The sequence below is a fragment of the Puntigrus tetrazona genome, chromosome 18 (genome assembly GCF_018831695.1).
Source record: "Puntigrus tetrazona isolate hp1 chromosome 18, ASM1883169v1, whole genome shotgun sequence".
Taxonomy (NCBI): domain Eukaryota; kingdom Metazoa; phylum Chordata; class Actinopteri; order Cypriniformes; family Cyprinidae; genus Puntigrus; species Puntigrus tetrazona.
Genome location: NC_056716.1, coordinates 24,570,376 through 24,589,898, shown reverse-complemented (window position 1 = coordinate 24,589,898; position 19,523 = coordinate 24,570,376). Strand labels below are relative to the sequence as shown.

At 36.4% G+C, this 19,523-nt stretch overlaps 2 protein-coding genes across 4 annotated transcripts; one reads left to right on the top strand and one right to left on the bottom strand.

The window, feature by feature from the left end:
* Window positions 1-1,561: 1,561 nt before the first annotated feature.
* On the bottom strand, window positions 1,562-5,871 carry LOC122323037. Of its 2 annotated transcripts, none has more exons than XM_043216669.1 (3): window positions 5,742-5,871; window positions 2,524-2,648; window positions 1,562-2,374 (listed from the first exon to the last, which is right to left on the bottom strand). In XM_043216669.1, the coding sequence occupies exons 2-3, from the start codon at window positions 2,544-2,546 to the stop codon at window positions 1,813-1,815; spliced, it is 585 nt and encodes a 194-aa protein (XP_043072604.1). In that variant the 5' UTR covers window positions 2,547-2,648; window positions 5,742-5,871; the 3' UTR covers window positions 1,562-1,812. The 2 variants fall into 2 exon arrangements, with proteins under 2 accessions (XP_043072604.1, XP_043072603.1); XM_043216668.1 differs by lacking the exon at window positions 5,742-5,871 and adding an exon at window positions 2,769-2,954.
* plekhg7 (pleckstrin homology domain containing, family G (with RhoGef domain) member 7) lies at window positions 5,837-19,425 on the top strand. Of its 2 annotated transcripts, none has more exons than XM_043216667.1 (17): window positions 5,837-6,059; window positions 7,042-7,768; window positions 8,607-8,629; window positions 11,601-11,719; window positions 11,881-11,921; window positions 12,251-12,346; window positions 12,679-12,825; window positions 13,034-13,129; window positions 13,256-13,357; window positions 13,796-13,909; window positions 14,844-15,018; window positions 16,659-16,774; window positions 16,865-16,952; window positions 17,044-17,123; window positions 18,151-18,304; window positions 18,505-18,602; window positions 18,726-19,425. In XM_043216667.1, the coding sequence occupies exons 2-17, from the start codon at window positions 7,160-7,162 to the stop codon at window positions 18,828-18,830; spliced, it is 2,163 nt and encodes a 720-aa protein (XP_043072602.1). In that variant the 5' UTR covers window positions 5,837-6,059; window positions 7,042-7,159; the 3' UTR covers window positions 18,831-19,425. The 2 variants fall into 2 exon arrangements, with proteins under 2 accessions (XP_043072602.1, XP_043072601.1); XM_043216666.1 differs by having other exon boundaries at window positions 5,843-6,059; window positions 12,248-12,346.
* The last annotated feature ends 98 nt before the right edge of the window (window positions 19,426-19,523 follow it).

Here is a 19,523-nt window from a genome sequence, read left to right as displayed (position 1 = left end):
ATTACAACTAAAATCGGGTTTTAGGTACCATGGGTTTTAGGTACCATGAAACTGGTTTGGCTTACAACAGTGTTCATCACCATAGCAACTTATGCTCCACAGCTTCCGGTTGTTCTGCTTTAGAGAGCTCAAAGTGAAATTTGACCAATCAGTTTCAAGCAAAGTGACACATCTCTGATGCAATAATGATATTCCCCAAGTTTCTCCAAACCATAAAATCATCTCATTTTTAGAATCATTATGTATAATTATTTTATATTCATTTTTAGAATCATTATGTATAATTATTTTATATTATTTATATAATTGTCATCTTCTTAATCCATTACAAAAGCCAGCTTAGTTTAATAGTAATTATTAAGATTTTATTCAAAATTATTATAAACAAATAGATAACAAGCAATACTTACGAATATATATTCATAAATTTGTTTTAGTTTAGTTTTTGTTATTTTTAGTTTCAGTTTAGCAGAACAGATCAGTATAGAAATTGAAATCAGTACAAACATAGGCCTAAGCCAAGCAGACAGGCCTTTGTTTACTAACATCTACAGAAGTTGTGATTATATGTGATGTGTTGAAATGTTTAACATTAAAATACATTTTTTCTTATTTAACCATAATCATGATATTTTATCTGTGCTGTGCATAAATCATAACTGGGCCGAATGATAAAAGGCTCAAATTTGAATGTGTTTTTTCCCCATTTATATATATATATATATATATATATATATATATATATATATATATATATATATATATATATATATATATATATATATATGTGTGTGCTGCGATTTAGCAAATGCAAATTTGAACAAACGGCAGAGTGATCACATGATACAGGCAATGGTTTTGTAGTGTTGTTTACAGAAAGGATGCTCGTTCTCATATTTTTCTGTTAATATTTTTCATGTTGGGCAGCGTGTGTGTTTTTATTCAAAGCACTAACTTAGTATGATGTATTTAGATTTAACGCGGTTCTGATCTGCTGTTAGATAACGAGTCGTTTGTTGCCTGCCATTTGCAGGTATCTCCCCAAAGTGCCACACACAGCTCAAAGATTTTTTCCGCCAAGGGGTGAGAACTTAATGACTACAGTTATTTATATTTGATCATTGTTATTTTATTTTAATTCGTTTTTTCATATTTGTTGTCAGTTTACGAAATAGTTTTTTTCATCAGTCGCTTTCGTCTTCGTTTTAGTTGTCCTTTACGAAAATAACCTTGCTTACCTCACACTCTTTCAATGTTAAAAAATGTCCTGGTGTCACCCTGGAATATATATATATATGTATATGTATATATATATATATATATATATATATATATATATATATATATATATATATATACACACACACACACACACATATATATATATATATATATATGTATATGTATATATACATACACAATAAAATTTTTCTGCGTCAGAAACAGATGTGAGAGCGTTAGAGGGGAAAAACTGTTTTTTAACTGCATGCCTTAAGTAAATCCTGACATTAGTTGTTTGCACATTAGGGTTTGCACTGGCACAAGTTTGCAATCTGGCCTTTAGTGGTTTTTTTTATTATTTTGTTTTTACATGCTAATTGTGTAACATATAATGCAAAGAGCCAACATGTTATAACATCAATAAATTGATTCAACATCGCCAAAACAATAGCAAAGCCATTTTAATAACGCAGAGCGCATCTGAATCAATGCATGAAAAAACAGAATACATTTTAGTCAAGACAATGAATTAAGCAAGAGTCATTGAACATCAGTACCTCAGCATTCCAAAATAATAATAATAATGAATAGTTATTTAGTTAAACAAGACACATTGATTTCAGTGTCTGACCCTGGCTCTCCACAAAGGGTACAAGCATTTCCATTACAGCGGTAGAGCGGAACTCGACTAGCAATCAACTTAAGTTTCTCTTTCAGATCATCTTGTCTGGTTTGATCCTGACTCCAGATGTTTTTAAAAGCAAAAGCTTTAATTCCCCCGTATGCTTTTAATTTATTAAGCCCTCCTATGATGTTGTACTTGCCACTGAGACAGGTGTTCATACAGGGAGAGTTTAATGTGTAGAAAACCACACAACCATCATTTCTCTTATTCAGCAAGTTTGTCAAGGGTGAATTATCTGGAGGGTTCATCAGCAGATACTCTGAATGAGCAGTATTTGGTTTCTTCTGGACGCCCGCAGCAATGAGCTCGTTGCCCACATAAACTGGATTTTCATCAGCACTTATGATATTTTTCACCTCTGCTTTTTTGTCGTCTTTCAGGAAATTGGGAGATTTCGACGGGATGAAACCTTTCTTACACTGATTCTTTGGGACGTTGATGGCTACTGCATACTGCCCTATTTCATAACTTAAAAAAAAATACATACATTTTCACCAATCAAACAGATGTATTATGTCTTCTGTATAATTACACGTAAAAGTCAAAATGTAAACAGAAAGCTCTAAAAATTCCACACATAAATGTTTAAACTTTACTTCAGTAAAATGAAAACTTACTTAAAATGAAAAAATCTTGTCATTTTGGCCAGAGTATTAATGTCCACACGTTCACCCTCCACACTCTGAGTACAAAGATGAAGCAGAGAGACCAGCACAAGGGCTCTTGACAGCACAATAAAAACCTAAAGTGATCAAAAAGGCAAAATCATCGACAGTCATCTGTGTAGTATATTACTGTGTGAAGGTCAAATGTTTTACGTAAAATGGACTAACTGAATATAAAATATAGCACGGTGGCTTACCATGATGTCCGTTGTGGATTATCTAGCTGAATCTTTACTGCACTTTAAATATTACGGGCAATCGCTTGTGAGAGCGATGAAAATGATGAGAAGGAAAAGGACGTACTCGGGTTCTAGACCAGACCTTTTAAAACCCCAAGCAAGATAAAAATAGAAACTGTTTTTAAACTGCCATTAATGGTGTCAATGGGGAGTTTTTTTTTTTTTTTTTTTTAAAAAGATGACTCTAATAACACTCATCTATAGTGAGAAGCTTGTGTGAAAACCACAGGAAATTTCCACCCTCGCATCTCGACTGTTCTCTGAAATGAAAACAAGCAGTGGATTTCGTGTTGTAAGCTGCTCTGTAACATATTTAAGCATATTTAAAAACATTTTAGTGTTTATGTGGGACATAGACATGAACACATTCTACTAGTACACTAAGAAGTCATTTTTTTCTAAATTATATTATGTAAAATTAAATGTAATTCTACTCAATACATTTGTTTTTCCTGTTTTGCTTTCTTTAGCACAGAATAATATTCATCAGTGTATACTTTTATTTGTTTTTATAGCCAGAGGTCAGATTGTTGACCCAATACTACACCATCAAACTGTAAAGATTAGACTACCGACACATTTGGGGCCTATAATGAAACTTTTTATTAATCAATTGACTACCAGAAAGACTCAAATATCTTTACAAATTTCTGATCCATCAAGTTCAAAAAGCCTTTCTTTGAGAAATGTGTCACTCTAAAATTCACATTAGCAGTTTTATCGCATGAGTCATGCATCTTTGAGTATGCAGACACAAAACAGTTTGCAGTTCACACCAGACACAAACTGTGAAAACGTCCTTTACGATCCTTTACGAGTAAAATGGTAGAAATACAGAGAGAAGTATATAGAATTGTTGTCATTTATACCAACGTTATTGTGAAAACACTGTTCTTCTTATGTTCAGTAATAAACATAAATGTGTCACTCTAAACATCAAACCAGAAGTTTCCACAAGTTGTAGGTTCATTTATGCTGGCAGTGACATGTTTCTTTACGTATAAGTAAAATTTAAGCATTTTTGTGTTGTAGTGTAATAAAAAAGCAAAACATCACACAGAATTATATAGTGCTACAACTAAACCGATGTAAAATGCTTTACACAAACATACCCATTGGAATCATGGTCTATAGAGTCTCAAATCACGGTTAATTTGTGGTTACCATGGTTTACCTACAATAACCATGCCTTTTAGGTTTTATTTGTAGTTATACCATGGTTAACCATGGTAAGGTACATCAGCCAAAATGCTGACCTACAGCTATAGCTAACTATACTGAGGTGCAGGAGAAAGCTTTATTGATGTGGTGACTTACAAACACTTGCGCATGTTTTTATAGCACCACGATAAAATACAAAACCATGTCAATAAATCTAGATCAGCAGAGAACAGCATAACTGTACTGTAAAGGAACTATAACCGTATGTAGATGGAATTGGATGAAATCAGACAATAATAAATATTGCTTACAAGCAGAACTAATGTTTAAAAGGATTTGACTTTAGTTAAAGCTGTTACCTACGTTATAGTATCATGCAAACACACTCATAAATGTGACTTCCCAGAGCTATGACATGACATCCGTAAGTGTGCTGAATTGCAGGAGTCTGAGGTCGGTCATCTGAAGCTCTGTGTATGAAGCTCATGTTATTGTTGATAGGGGCATAAGAGTCTTGATTTTAGCTGTTTATAATATTCACAAGTAAATGTTTAATCTAACCTCTATTATACTCATGTGAAAACATAAAATAAAACAAGAGAAAAGAACATAATCGCTGATGGAAAAACATTTTTTACATCTAGGGTTATTCATCTTCTGTTTGATTAAATTCGCCTGCACTGCCACCTAGCGTCGTCAGGTTGGAATTAACAAAATAAAGTCACATGGATTGTTTTATTTCTCGATTATCGCTGAAGTTTGGCTTCGTAATGCAATTAATTATTCGCAGTCACTAAACGTTTAACCGTTCACAAAGAAAATATATAAGCTAATACAATTGTACATGTGGAAATGTTTAAATCGTGACCGAGATGAGATAGATAGACGATAGACCTATCTACCTCTGCCCAAAACACAACAGAAAATGTAGTGGATTTCATGGTTATAATGGGAACTGTATTGGTTTTAATGACAAATATAATGGTGTTTACTGGTATGTGATGGAGTCTATTGGTGGGACGTTACATCCTTTTGGGGGAAAAAGCAAAAAACACTACAAAAATAATTTTTGTGATGGTTTTACTGGAAAAAGTATTTGGGTCATAATGGTATTGTAATGGAAACCAATTAGAATTTCTATGATGGTTTCTATTGGGCTTCTATTGTTTTGTTTTTGTTAGTTTTTTTTTGTCCCTTTTTTAACAGGGAAGACTAATTATAGAAGTCCACATAGGCATATTTAATATACATGTTAAATAAATAAAATATACTGTTCAGATCATTTTCAGATTTCCCTTCACTTGACTTCATCATTTGTAACGCTATTAATACAAATAATGACTTGAACTTGAACCTGTGCTGAATGTTTCAGTTCATCAATTGATCATGCAAAAGATTTAACTGAATTAATTTAGCGATTAAAGATTTCTAACATAGATCTCTATGTTAAGGTTTTAACCTAAACCATCACGTTTCTTAGTACGTGTTTTTTGAAAATAGTTAAATAAAATGCATCACTGACCCCGTTACAACAACTAAGTAAACCAACTACAAGCGACTGACCCAATTGCCGGCAACTAAATAAATAAACGAACAAACAAATGAATAAATAAATATGTATAGCAATTCAATGAGCACCCTCGTCACGTGGTCACAGAAAGGAAAGCTAAGATGCTTGACATTTGCTCAGAGTTTCCATGAGGTTAAAGCCCGTGTGAGACTACGACATCTAACCTACACCTTACCCGTCATTTACTTTTTTTTACCTACCTCTCTAAAGAAACACGAGATCGCTGAACACCGCGCTCTCGCAAATATATCGACACAATACAGCTACGCTCCACCTCCATTGACCTTAGGCGACAAGGCAGCAGACCTCCCTCACACAATACCTGCTGAAGCCGCGCAGCCCGAGCACGCTTACTTCACTTCAAACGGAGCGGGAGTCTGTTGCTGCGCGTGATATTTTGCGGACGAACGTCCCGCGTGAAACTACAGCAGAGACGTCGTACGTTTGGTTTAACTCTTTTTTTTTCTCTCTCTCCCTCCAGAAGCCTGGTTCTCAGATCACCCGGGAACGACTGGGCGGTAAGTGGTACAGAATCGAGACTTGCGTTCAGAAATAACTGGCTTGTATGAAGACTTAGACGTTCGTGATCGCGCGACTTGGCTTAATAGAAGCAAAATAAGGCATTTGCGGCATGCTTTACGACAACGGCAACGTTGTGGCTTTGACTGTGGTAAATTAAAGTGGATTTAAAACAAAATTAGATCTTCGCCGTAAACCTAGACTAGTTGCCCATGTCTGTTGGAGCAGGGTCAGGTGCCTTTGTTTCCCACGCTGCACTGTCACAGTGATGGTGCGACCCAAAGTTTCTTTATAATGCACAACAATAAAGCACGCGGTAATAAAATACAGGCTAATGCTGAAAATGTACAGTAGTTGGGTCATTCCTTATAAAAGGTGCCCTTTGTGCTTTGTTTCCTGTTTCCTGTAAACACAATTAATATTGTATATTTGATATTTAAAAAAAACTTCTTTTTGGTTTATCCTAAAAGTTAGAAACCGAACATACGGCATATAAACACATAAGTATATAAGGACTTAAAAATCACTTAAGATGGTGAATGATAAACTACACACTGCCTGTTGAGAATGTGGTTAAAAAAAAAAAAAATCCTTGTGAATTTTGTGAAAATTGCATAACATTTATAGGGGCTTTCAATGTCTGGCTACTTAACGTCATAAGTTCTGGTAAATGCAGATTAACCCATTTAATCCCATTTGTGAACAAAATTTATGTTGGAGTTCAAAGGACCTTAAAAGAGTTGTTGTAGTCAACCACTGATGAAAGTGCAGGTTTTCAGAAATGTATGTAAACATAATTTTATTCCTTTTTTTTTTTTAATCGCAACTAATTAGCAGAAATGTTTGAATTATTGTTTGCAGTCGTCCATATGGTTTTACAGAGTAATTTTCTTTAGACACTAAGGGCATACTAATGGATAGTTCTACAGAAGTTTAAATAAACGCAGTTGGTGGCTTTTCTAATCCTTTCTTGCTTTTCAGAAACTCCAGAGACATGGATTTTGGGATTGGACGCATTTTTGTAGGAATGACTCCAGCCAAACTTGCGTCTGATTCTTAATCAGTCTTTTATTGGATATATAATGCCGGATTACTCAAGATGACGGAGTTGAATTATGCTTTCATAAGTGAAAACGGAAAGGAAGTGGATAAAACTTTGGACTGGAGTTACATAGACTGGCATGAAAAGAAAACGGTCAGAGGGACAGATGCACAGACCCAAACTCAATGCGTACAAAGCGAGGACAAAGACACCCAAACTGCTAATCCTTTCATAATGCGAATAGATTTAGGAAGAACGCCGTCCAGATTGAGGTACGGTTCCCTTACGGAGTCTGACGGCATGCCTCCACACTTATTTCAGTTTGACAGACAAGCTCCGGCTCGAATCTCTACATCCCCCACTCTCAGGAGGATGAGGAGCACGAGAATCTCCTACAGAGATCCAAGCAAGTCGGATGGTCCTTTAGGAGAGGAGTCAGCCACTCCCACGAGTCCCCTTTCTCCATTATTTAGGCAGAAATCTCCACTGGCGGCTCAGTCGGATGGAGAGAATGGGAACTTTGAATCTTCAGTGATTCATGGGACAATTAGATCACACAGATCAAAGACTCTTGACAATGGCGTCATTTGCAAAAGCAAAGAGTCTCGTGATTCAAAAGAGCCAGTTTCTGATGATAATGAAAGCACAACTGATGACAATGACCAGGTATACAATGACAATCAAAATGTCTTTAAAAAATTATTATAAATGTGGTTTTAAAAAAGGTAATGTGCAGGTAAATAATGAATTAAAACTTAAGCAAACTTATCTCCACTTCCGCATTTATTTTATTTTTAAAAAATAATTCATTTAAATATTTTGTGTGTATTTTATTTGTGGCATAATATAATTTCAGGTATTTATAATTCAGATTTAGTATTTATTTATTTCCATTTTGTAGTTTTAGGGCTTCGGCTTTCCCGGGTTATTCGAGTAATATTTATGTTTTAGTTTATTTGATCTGAGATGTATTTCAATTAACAAGCATGTTTTAATAGTTTTATTTTCTTTATTTTCTAGGCTTTATATTATCCATTTTTAAGTTGATAATAATCGGTTTCCTTTTGTTATAGTATGTGATACAATCTTTTTTATATAATGGCAAGAATCTTTCCGCTCTTAGCAAAGAAAGCCCGTCTCATTCTTCTTCGAACTCTCCAAGTAGTAGTTCACAAAAGCTTTTGACATCGGCTGAATCGGTCACTTCATGCACCGACAGCTTCAAGCAAGCCCTCTGATGAGGCTCCTTTCACCACAGTCAGCAATCACCAAATAATGGAAGGGTCGGTGAAGGATCAAAAGTATAAAAGAGAAGCTCCATTCACTCCTTTCAAGCATTGATCCGAGCCTTAACACAATAGAGTGAGATATCAGTGGAAGTGAGAACTTTAGAGGTCTATAACTCGCACACTGTATGATGATATTCTCTGAAATTGATATTTTGCAACTGATGACCAGTGTTGCTTCTTTGCTCACCTTTTGCTGTGTCTTCTTTCGATTACAGGTCAAGGATCCCTGTCATAAGAGGTATGTGATCTGTCTCTATCTAACGTTTTGCATAAACCGTCCCCAGCCGAGTCATATTTGCATGTGAACCATAATTCTGCCCTTAATGTCCTAGTCACTTTGTTCTGTGTCAGCATTTCCTTGTTCACTTAAACCACTTGTCCCGTACTTGTTGCTCAACATCTCTAATGTGTAGTGCTGTTTCATTAATCCAGGAATTTGTTTGTGTGGAAACACACCGTTTGTGTTAATGAGGCCAAAACAGGACTGTTTTTCAGTAGAGCGCCACCATGCTGACGCAGGGGGAGCTGGGGTAGAGGGAGGTTCATTGTTCATTGTATTGCTGCTTTGTTAGCTGCGCATGAACTTTTAAGAGAGAGCTATTACAGTCCCATCGTTCAGCCCAGACAAACTCTCATTAGTGCTGCTTTTCCCCCCTCTCGGGCCCACTGTGCTTGGACCATGGTCGTCTTTTCAGCGGTGGATAATTAGGCAGCTATTGTGGCCTTAATTACAGTATGGCACCGTCTGATTGCAGTGCTCATCCCTGGATGGCGATTGGACGGGACAGTTATTCATTATTCCGTGGAGGTGCGAGGACAAAGCTCCCTTCTTTGTGGCTGTGCCGGGGTTGGGGATAGTCAGCATAGAGGGCTGCTTCATTCTAGGACTTCATTGTGGATGTGCCTCTAGATAACAAGCCATTAGCAGTGACCTGTTTTTAATGTTGGTAAAAAGGAGATGCGCTGAGTGACTTTTACTTGTAGGGTTTCAAAGCCTAATGCACTGGCATCTCCGTTTCTGTTTGAACTTACAAAAGAGAAGTTAGAAGTGTAAATAGTGAACACATGAGGGTTTTTATTAGCCTCTGTAGCTCTGAAAAGGTCCAAAAGGATGCAAATGATAAAGTTAAATGTTAATAAGGAAGTATTTAATGGGTTCATCGTGCCAGGTGCCGTGGGAATGGGTGTTCACTTTTTATAATACTGAAGAATTTATATCTCATAGCAACTGTATATGACTCAAGGGTTTATTGGTATATGATCCTATATTTACTGTGATGAACACAGAAAAAACTATTATCATATCTGCAGCTGTGTACACTGTTGTCGTCATAGACCTTCAGGCCCGTCCATCCATCCATCCATCCATGATTTAGTTTAGCTCAAACCCAAACCAAAAAAAGTTAATCAGCTAATCCAAACAAGGTTTAATAATCTATACTTGATTTTAGTAATCAACTGAATTTTATATAATAGTTTTATATATAGTTTTTAACTTAATTATATTTATACTGCAGATCTTTGTTGAACTCTAAACAATGAAATGGTGGCTGTAATAACTTATTGATTTATTAAAAAATGCATTAAATATTTAAAACAACTTCTTGATGAATATAAAATATAGAACACGTATATTAAAAGCTTAATTTTTAGATTTATTGGTCCAGTTAGCTCTGGACATTAAATGGGATTTCTGAGGTAAATGTAACATAATGTTACGTGACATTCTTTAACAAGTGTTTTATTGACATCTTTCTGCTTTAGAAAAACTGATTGCATGAGAGGTGGTGCATTTCAGTATGTTTTCCAATACATGTTATGATGTTCATTTATGCTTGTTTCGTGCTATAAGAAGTAGTAAAGAAGAAAAGAAGGTCACATCGCATGAAGGTGAACTATTTGTCTTGTCTATAACAATATTTATCAGTTCTATACTGTATGACTTTCAAATGACTAGGCTTATTCATTTTCAGATAAAGATTTGTCAGTAACATAATTGTGGAAGTATAGATAGATGGAAAGTACGATTAACTTTTACTTTCAAGCTCTTATTGCTCTCCCATACCAGCATCTGAAGAAAGGTTTATTGACACACATCACATGGTGGCACATCGCTGAGGCTCTGTACAGCTAGATGGGCACAAAGCTGAGAGTAATTCAAACTAAAAACCAGACTGTCCAGTTGTCTGTGAGAACAGTCATAGCTCTGACTAAAAGCCCTTATGTCAAAATGTAACAGGAACTGAAGCATAGCAGAACAGACTACAAAATCTCTATACGGAACTTTAATGTTGTTTAATTTTAATGTATTCATGATAAGCTCTAATGATAGGAACTGCACATAACCAAAATACAGGTTTTTTTTGTATATTGTTCCCAATTCATGAGTGAGCTCATGATTATAATCTTGACATTTACATCACATGTAAACCATTTTAATTTTAATACAAAGTCAGTTTGAACTTGAGTTTTACGTTTTCAGAAGAAAACAAACAATTATTTGACTTGATTAACAATGACTTCGCTCTTATGGCTGCAGGCAAAAAAATCAGGATGCTTTTCCACCCCTGCTGCTCTTTGTTCTTAAACAGTGGATATATTAAAGTTCCAGTCTTTCAGTATATCCAACTGTTAAGGTGTCAGTTGACAGGCCTGTAGATCTATGCAATGGTGTGCTTGTACAGCTGATACATGTTATAGTTTTGTTTGTCATCTTTGCAACACATTTCCGGCCACCTAATACTAAGAAGGCATGTTAGAAATGTGAACATGGAATTCTTTGATTTTCTGCTCAAGCAAATCTGCCTTGAATTTTCAAGTTTAGCATGGCTTGGCTCTGCGTAAAGAGATTACAACAGCGCATTGGCCAGGGTTTATCAAACCTTCTCTGATTAATTTAGTGGAATAATTGTTTTCCGTGGTCTAAAGAGCTATTGTGCTATTGCGGACTGGAGTAAAGGTGGAAATAATTTGGCAGAATTGCAGTTCACATTGCAGATCTACCCTCTAAACTCATCCGGCTTGTGGCGAACTTGTAGAAAGTGTCTTTATACAAATACGAAGCAAATAAATCTTAAATATGATGCTCAGTGGTTAACCAACATTGTTTCAGTGAGCATCCATCATGCAAAACTTTGAAAGGCTGGCTGCCTCGGGGCCTGGAATGTTCTCCGAACTCACCTGCTTTCTTCTGGTTTGCTTTTTCTCAGGCTGCAGGAGAGGAGGCGGAGCTCCGTGGTTGTGAGTCTCCCTGGATTGGATGTTTCCCCTGGAGATTTGTTTGTGTCCAATGGTGTTGCTGATATTTTAAATAAATCAGCCTATTCAGGTTAGTCATGCCTCAATGTCATGATTCTGGATTTAATACGATTTGCTAACACGTGCTACTGTGCACCCGTAGAATTAAATAATAAAAGAACAGAAGTATATAAATAAATTTTATGGCCCATCTCCTATTTGCAGTAATTAACAAAATTAATTTTTTTACAGACACTAAGAAATCAAAGTGGCCTTTCTCGAGGCGTAACACAGTAAGTGCAAGTACTCACACATTTGAACATTTCAGTACCATCATGCAGATATCTGTTCCGTGACTTTTTGATCTTTGGTTGTTGCCATCTGCAGATACTCGTAATTTTTTTTAGATGATATCTAGCACATAGTGTTCACTGACCCACTTTGAGCTAAATCAGATTTGAATGCACGCACCCCCTTCCCCCAATCAATTCCATTAACAGTAAACAACAACACACATGTCCTGCTATGCAATCTGCTGCACAGTTTGTGCTCAAACACAAAGAGACCTGTTGAGGGCAGGGTGCTGTGATGTTGAATAAATGTGAGTGATGTTTTTCAGCAGACAAAAGGGAAGACTCGCAGCGTAGCTGACATTGACAAGTGTCTGGCTGCTATTCAGATCCAGGAATGGCGAGACACAGACTTCCAGACATATAAGGTAAGTGTTCAAAGCTGCTGCCTCAAAACTGAGTTGAAAATCCCCTGAGGTCAGCACATTCGTTTTTATGCTTGGCCATGGCCACTCCCCAGGTTACATGGTACAAAAAAGAAAAATCACAAATAGATATTACCACACTTCCTCAGTTGACCGAAAGAGGCATTATTTTGGATTGGTTTTATAACTCCATAATAAGTACATTGTGATATGTATGAATTGTAATTAAAATCAGCTAAACAATGTAAATAAACACTAGTCTGAAATCAAAGAGAAATCTATGTTTTTGCCTGTTATTTCTTGCCTAAAGGAGTACGATTTCTGTCGTTTTTCAGGATATGTCTTTGGAGGACTTTTTGAGAGGTCACTCCGAACTGGGAGCAGCGGAGAATCCAAAAGCCTACCGTAAACAGGAAGCCATATGGGAGCTTTTCACCAGCGAATGTGTCTACTTCCTTGATCAGCTCATGGTTTTAAAAGAGGTGTGAATACAATGCCTTCAAAAATTCTGTAATGACATGTCCTCCAGTAAAAAAGACAAACTGTTAAAAAAAAGTTTAATTTTAGCTACTGTATGACGTGTGGTTACTAGCGAACGATTAGCTTGCACAAATGTTCCGGAGCTAACAGACCTTGTAATTACTTTGTAAGAATAGAACGTACATGTGTTTGCTTTTGTTCTGCATGTAGGTGTTTTTGACCACGCTAACAGACCTTCAGATGAGAGAGTGTCTTCAGGATATTGACTCCTGGAGGCTGTTTGCAAATCTCAATGAGCTCTGTCTGGTAAGACTTTAATGGATTAGGTGGTGACTCGAAATTAACGGCTTGTTGGTTGCAGTGTTTCGTCTTTGTTCCAGTTTATAAGATGAAATGTTATATTGTCTCAATTGGTTTCTTACTGTATGGCAGGTTAGCTTTGGCTTCCTTACTAGCCTCTTGCGTGTCATTAAGGAGATGTGGACAAATCCAGACAGCTGTAGTACTCAATCTCTTCTTGAACTCCTACAAAAGGTACGACACCATAAATTGACATTTTTATATCTAGCGTATGTATATTTGTAAGATGTTTTTGACAAAGGTCACTTATGCTAAACAAAAAATACAGTAAAAATAATTTTCTGCATCCATTACACCAGTCTTCAATGTCACACGATCCTTCAGAAATCATTCCAATATTCCTATCTAGTGCTTTTATAATTAAATTATCAATGCTGAAACAGAAAAAAAAGCTTGTAGGAAGAGAAAGTCATGGCCAGTGACCTTTAAATATAATGTATAACGTCCCAAATGTAGACTATTATATTAGGCAGTTAGCAAATGATTGTTCTGGGGGAAAAAAAACTGAACACCATTAAACATTTGTTCCTTATTTGTTGAAAGATAACTTTTTTTTCTAATCTCTATTGTTCTCTGCTAATTCCTCTCCTACGTTGAATATTTGCTTTACAGGCATTTGATGACAGCATATGCCATTGTCTACAGAAATACTGCCTGAATTACAGTACAGCCATTCTTTATCTGGACAGCCTGAAGCTCAGAGAGGACTTTGGCTCTTTCGTGAAGGTAACCGTGGCAAGCGTGATTTGACACAGTAAATCAGGGCTTGGTCTTAATACTTGACAAGATCCAGGGAACAGGGCAAACGTTACCATCCAGGTTCATGCCACTGTTGAATGGTTACAGTCCCATTGTTTTTCATGTAGGAACACAGTGACCAGCTCACTGGTGAAAGAGGGATGACTCAGCTACTTTCCCTTTCTTGCATCATGAGCTTTCACCGAGTACTGTGTTTTTTTTTAAGGAATAGTTCACCCAAAAATGAAAATTCCGGCATATTTTACTCGCCCCCAAGCCATCATAGGAGTATATGACTTTTTATGATTTTTTTAGGTTTTTTTTATATATCCTGGCTCTTTTAAGCTGGGTAATGCTTGTGGATAGTGGCCATTATTTTAAAGATCCGTAAATTGGATCTATGCATTGTGAAACTATCCTACACGTCTTTTTTTGTAATAATAAAAATATTTCTAGTTTTCAAATTATAATGTAAAAACTGACTGTTCTATCTTCTTGGCTGACCTATGACTCTTATGTCATACGACGAGTCAGAATTCAGCAACTCAGACTCAACCCCCCCTTCCAAAAAAAAAGTTAAGTTATTTTTATGATGGATATATCCAATTTACAAAGCTTCAAAATAATGGCCACTATCCATGAGCAATTTACCATGCTGGGAAAATCCAGGTTAAAAAAAAGAAGAAGAAAGTCATATACACCTAGGATGGCTTGGGGCTGAGTAAAATATGCTGTAATTTAAATTTTTGGTTGAGCTATTTTTTTTAAGCTGTCTTCACATTCATTTTGCCCTGTCACTTCTAGCTTTTGCACTCAGTTGCACACAAGGGATTTTGTTGTATCAGCTGACTTTTTATTCAAGGAAAAAATCACTTCAGCCTCATTAACATTCCTCCCATCCTTCACTCTTTCTCTCTTTCAGTGGTGTGAACGAAACGAACAGTGCCGCAGACTGCAGGTGAAGGATCTGCTGGTGGTTCCTCTGCAGAGGTTTACACGGTACCCTCTGCTGTTGAAGAACATGGGGAAAAAGAGTTGCTCTGAGGCCGAGGACAACACCATACAGAGCATTGTGGATCTCGTTGAGAGGGCAATTTGTAAGTTGGTGGCATTATTATGACAGATGCAAGTACAGATTCACTGATATAACAGTTCTAGCCAGTACCGATAAGCAGATCATTAATTTTATATACATACACATGCAAAAAAAATGTCTTGGTATAAAAATCTCAGAACTGCACTTTTGGGGAAAAAAAAAAAAATCGTAAGATTGTCATTTAGACATCAAAACTTTACCTGTACTGTATAAAAATTGTTCATTTTGAGAGAACATTTAACAGTGTTATTAAATGGTTAATGCTTTGAAAGACTGATGAGATAAACAAACATTTTGTGTTGCCGAATAGTCTGATTGGCTCCATACTGAAATTTACTAAAAAAAAAAAAAAAAGCCCCAAACAATAAAAACATCTCTAGTATCAGCTTTAAGTATTTTTACAATAGTTGAGAAAATTGGTTTTCACTTTCTACAGCTGTGACGGATAATCTTTGTTTCTCAGATGAGGACACTTTGATCCTGTTTGGGTAAAACACTCATGTCAAAGCAGGTGACAGGTGACTTTTCCTGTTCTCTGGCTGCCATCACAGGGAGCTGTTCGTGAGGCATGTGGTGACAGTCGACATGCAGTGACTCTGTGAAAGACAGAGCTATTTTTGCCTCAGAGATGTGAGCCAAAACAGCTGAAAGTACACCGTGTTTTACTAAGCTATGGAAATGTGACATTTGAATGTCCAAGCCCGGTTATCTTTTTATGAAGCATTACACAACTTGTCATAAATCCATTATGTGTTTATCACATACCCTGTTTTGATAAGGAAGTGAGATTATAGTACTATGTTGTTTCATCCATTCCCAATCATACAATAGTTTAATTCATATGATTTTAACAAGAATTTAATAGAAAATGTTCCACGATGGGAATGATTGTTGTGGTAGTGATACGCGATTTTGCTGTTGACCCAAACAATAAAATACGGCCCTATTTGTAGTGATATTAACAGGAAAAATACTTTTACATTATTCTACAACAAACATCCCAACAACTGATTCTTTGTGATGGTAATGACATGTTTTATTTATAGCAAGCTAGCTATTTTTAACCAAAAATGCATTCAAATTGGCTGTTATGAATTCAATATGTGCTTGAAGTGATGGTAATAATCACATTTGCTATCATGTCTTGACTTGTTGACCTGCTCTGGGGCTGATTTATGGCCAGACGGGCTAGAAATGATTAAGTTAATCTTCCATACAAAAGCATTTTTTTTTTTAATTCAAAACATTCCAGGATGGCAGCAGCTCATTTCAACACACTTTATCACACCGTTCCCATAACCAATATAAGGGTGTGTGTGTGTACAGCTCTTCTTGGTGACTTTCATGCAGTTGAAAAAGCGCACGAAGAGTCGTCAGATGGGTGTGGGGTTCAAACAACACGATTGTGTCATTGTTGATGAAAGAGCCTGTACTTGGAACGCAGTAGGAAGAATTAAATTCAGTTGATTGTCTCCAACCGAACAAACCAAAAACAGGATCTGTGGTTTTACAAAAGCAGCAATGTTTGTTTGGGGAGGTGCGGATGAACACGCTAACCTTAGCCAACCGACTTTGTGTAGGCTGACGATACAATAGAGTTCCCACCCAGATCTCTCTCTCTCTCTTTCTGTCTCTGTACAGATGATCTTGAGGGAAAAGTGAAGTGGTTGGACAACTATCAGAAGGTGAAGCAGCTGAAGGAAGCTCTGGTGTGGCTTCCTGTTTGGGAGCAAGACAAGAGGGCGCATGTTCCCGAGGTCAATGTCAAAATCTGTATATTCAAGCATGCTATATATTCATTTTAGTGCTTTCGTAGAGATCTCAAGGCTGTGTTTGATCCTTCACAGAATCTGAAGCACTTGCTGAAAGCTGTAACCCTTGAGAACCTGGTGTCTCATCGAAGTCTTCTGCACGATGGGAAGCTCATTCTCATAGGTCAGATAAATAAATCAGTTTTGCTCGTTGGTCTGTTTATGCTTTTGGGGCGGTCGTGTTGTTTGCTTACACTGTTTTCTTTTGCGCACAGAAAATGCGAAGATGCATGAGGTCTACCTGTTTCTATTTGACGAATTTCTTCTAATTACGAAGATCAAGCGAAGCAAAAAGGTGCGTCTATCGATTCGTGTTAAGCATGTTTATAAAGAGTCAAAGAAAGTGGCTGTTATTTGGTGTTATTACTGTGAAAGGCTTAGCAGCCCTGTCTTTGTTGACACAAATCAAAGCATGGGCAACTCGTCAGAGCTTGTGAAAATAGATTTGTTGATTCTGTCTGGGAGTGATTATTGATTCGAGTCATTACTCCCTTTAACGCGCTAAGGTTGAATAGAGATCAGTGGATTGTCAGCTGATAGTACTGTACTGGCTACTGTAAATGGACATGTATTTATATGAATTAGTGCTATCAAACAATCGCAGTTAATCACGTCCAAAATAAAAGTTTTTGTTTACATATATTTGTGTATTTGTGTTTACTGTGAATGTTTTTATACATGCATTTTAAACAAACACATGCATGTATATATTTAAGAAAAGAGTACGTGTATGTGTATATGTTAGTACGCACACACATATTATGAATATAAAAACTTTTATTTTGGATGTGATTAATCACGATAAATCATTTGACCACACTTATATGAATGTATTTTATCTTATGAGTTAAATTCACAATAAGTTTGTAAGATAATACTGCTATAAAATGCTAAAAAGTTAACATGAAATAAAAAAAAGACATATACTTTCGAATACACTACAATCATAAAGTTTGGGGTTAGTAATAATTTTTATTTTATTTTATCTTTTATTTGACAAGGAAACAATTAATGATAAATTAATGAAAAAAGATACATGTAAATATTATATGTATCTTTTAATTATATATATATATTTATTATTTATTTATTTTTTTACACTTTCTGTTCAGGAAAAATGATTTCTGTAAGATGATGTGACAATGGAAACTACAGTCATGGCTGCTGAAAATTCAGCTTTCCCATCACGGGACAACTACATTTTAAACTAAATTAAAATAAAAAAAAGTTATTTCAAATTGTACTAAAATTGCACACTATTGTTTGTTCATTTATTAACTTTTCAACTGCTAACATCACAGGCGCGTGTTTTTATGTTGCAGAGGTCTGGCGTGGTGGAGTTGAACCCCCTGCGTTCAGCTGTGGGCCAAGACCTTGATATTTTATTACAGGAAAGCTGTAGCTTCATTGTCCTGGACCAGCCCATCTCTCTGGACCGCCTGCAGTTAAAGAACATTGACCAGCTCAACGCCACAGGTGCTGACAACACACACACACACACACACACACACACACTCGTGCCACACAACACATACACATACTCTTTGGATTAAGACCATGTTGCGGTTGTTATGTTATTATTTAGTAATCCAGACATTTCCATTGAGGATGGAGCAGCCCATGTGTGATCAGCAGTGATATTGATGTAGATTACGTTTCGTCTCTGAATGTTTCAGCATCCGGTCTGCCTAATTCTTTCATAATAATGCACCAGAATCGTTACCAGCAGTGCATCGGGGTCTTCATTCTGCAAGCCCAGACTGAATCTGTGAAGGTGAATGTTTGACCGCTAAGAATTCACAATTCCGCGTCCTGCCTAACAACGCACCTGTGATAAATTCGCTGTAAACCATGGCTTCTTGGGGCTTATCATCAAGCTGTATGTTGTGCGTTTCAGAAAGCGTGGGTGACTGAGATTGAGGATGCCATTAACTCTCTGCTGAAGCGGGACTGTCAGCAGCCGCGGGTCAAGAACTCTTTTCTGGAGTCTTCACAGATCTAATTTATACAGAGACTTTCTAGAGAACTTCCCCAAGAGTGCCAATGAACCACAGCAGTGCGCAAAGTTCGCCCGAAAATGAAAATTCTGTCATTTACTCACTTTCATGTTTTTCCAAACATGACTGGCTTTTACGAAAGAATGTCTGGACTTTTCCATACAGTGGAAAAACGACTGAAGCTATCAAGCTCTTAAAAGGACAGAAATCACCATGAAAGTATTCATTCATTCAAGTATCCTCTTTTCTGTCCTTGAAAGAAAATCATAAGGCTTTGAAACGGTTTACTGTAACAGTAGTGACTCTGAGCAAGTTCCCCGAAGGAGCGGCTTTTCAATTCCCTTTTTTCATTTTTGGAGAACAGAATGTTGCACGTTCCTAATGCAAATGCGTAATGACGAATTTGTGTGTTGGTGGAAAACTTAAACGCTTGGATACAGTAAAGAACCTACTGTATGTGTTGTAATGCAGTGTGCAGGTTAGCGGAATTCTAATTTGTATGAATTAAAACTATCTTTAGAACAATGTTATGCATTATTGTTTTGTGAATAACTTACTTGTTTGACCGTGGAAAATAAAATCTTAAGTTTTTATACATGATGAATGAAGTATTTTATTTAAAAGCATAAACGGGATATAGGTAAAACTAATAGTTTTTGGTCATTTGAAATTAAGCTGAAAAAAAATAATGTATGTTT